This window comes from Penaeus monodon, chromosome 30 (genome assembly GCF_015228065.2).
Source record: "Penaeus monodon isolate SGIC_2016 chromosome 30, NSTDA_Pmon_1, whole genome shotgun sequence".
NCBI lineage: Eukaryota > Metazoa > Arthropoda > Malacostraca > Decapoda > Penaeidae > Penaeus > Penaeus monodon.
Genome location: NC_051415.1, coordinates 17,314,745 through 17,315,078, shown reverse-complemented (window position 1 = coordinate 17,315,078; position 334 = coordinate 17,314,745). Strand labels below are relative to the sequence as shown.

The 334-nt window shown below is 46.7% G+C and overlaps 1 protein-coding gene across 1 annotated transcript in view; it reads right to left on the bottom strand.

Moving 5' to 3' along the window:
• The window catches only part of LOC119592572 (E3 ubiquitin-protein ligase RING1-like), a gene marked incomplete in the record, with an annotated part of 11,586 nt that overhangs the window by 6,483 nt on the left and 4,769 nt on the right, over positions 1 to 334 (bottom strand). Inside the window, 1 exon segment of the mRNA XM_037941451.1 lies at positions 20 to 334. Coding sequence (XP_037797379.1) covers positions 20 to 334 — 315 coding nt within the window.

Sequence of the window (334 nt, the reverse complement as noted above, 5' to 3'; positions counted from 1 at the left end):
GTAAGAGACATTTACTTACTTGTAGCATTTGCTGTTGTCTTAATGTAACGTATGGATGAATCCTTCAATTCCCGTATCAATTCGTTGTCCTCGTTCATCTCCAGTGGATGAGGTCTGAATACCAGCTCAATCTCCCCTGATTCTATAGGTCCTTCGATCTCTTCACCGGGATTGCCATCGTTACTGGACCCTGCACCGGACTCATTTTCTGAGGTTCTTCGAGGCTTCTTTACCCTAGGCCCTAGAGCTGACGAATTTGTAGCATTGGTGGAGTTGTTGGGATTGGCTGTGGTTGCAGCACTGGTGTTTGTGGTGGTTGGTGTATTGGGTTCAC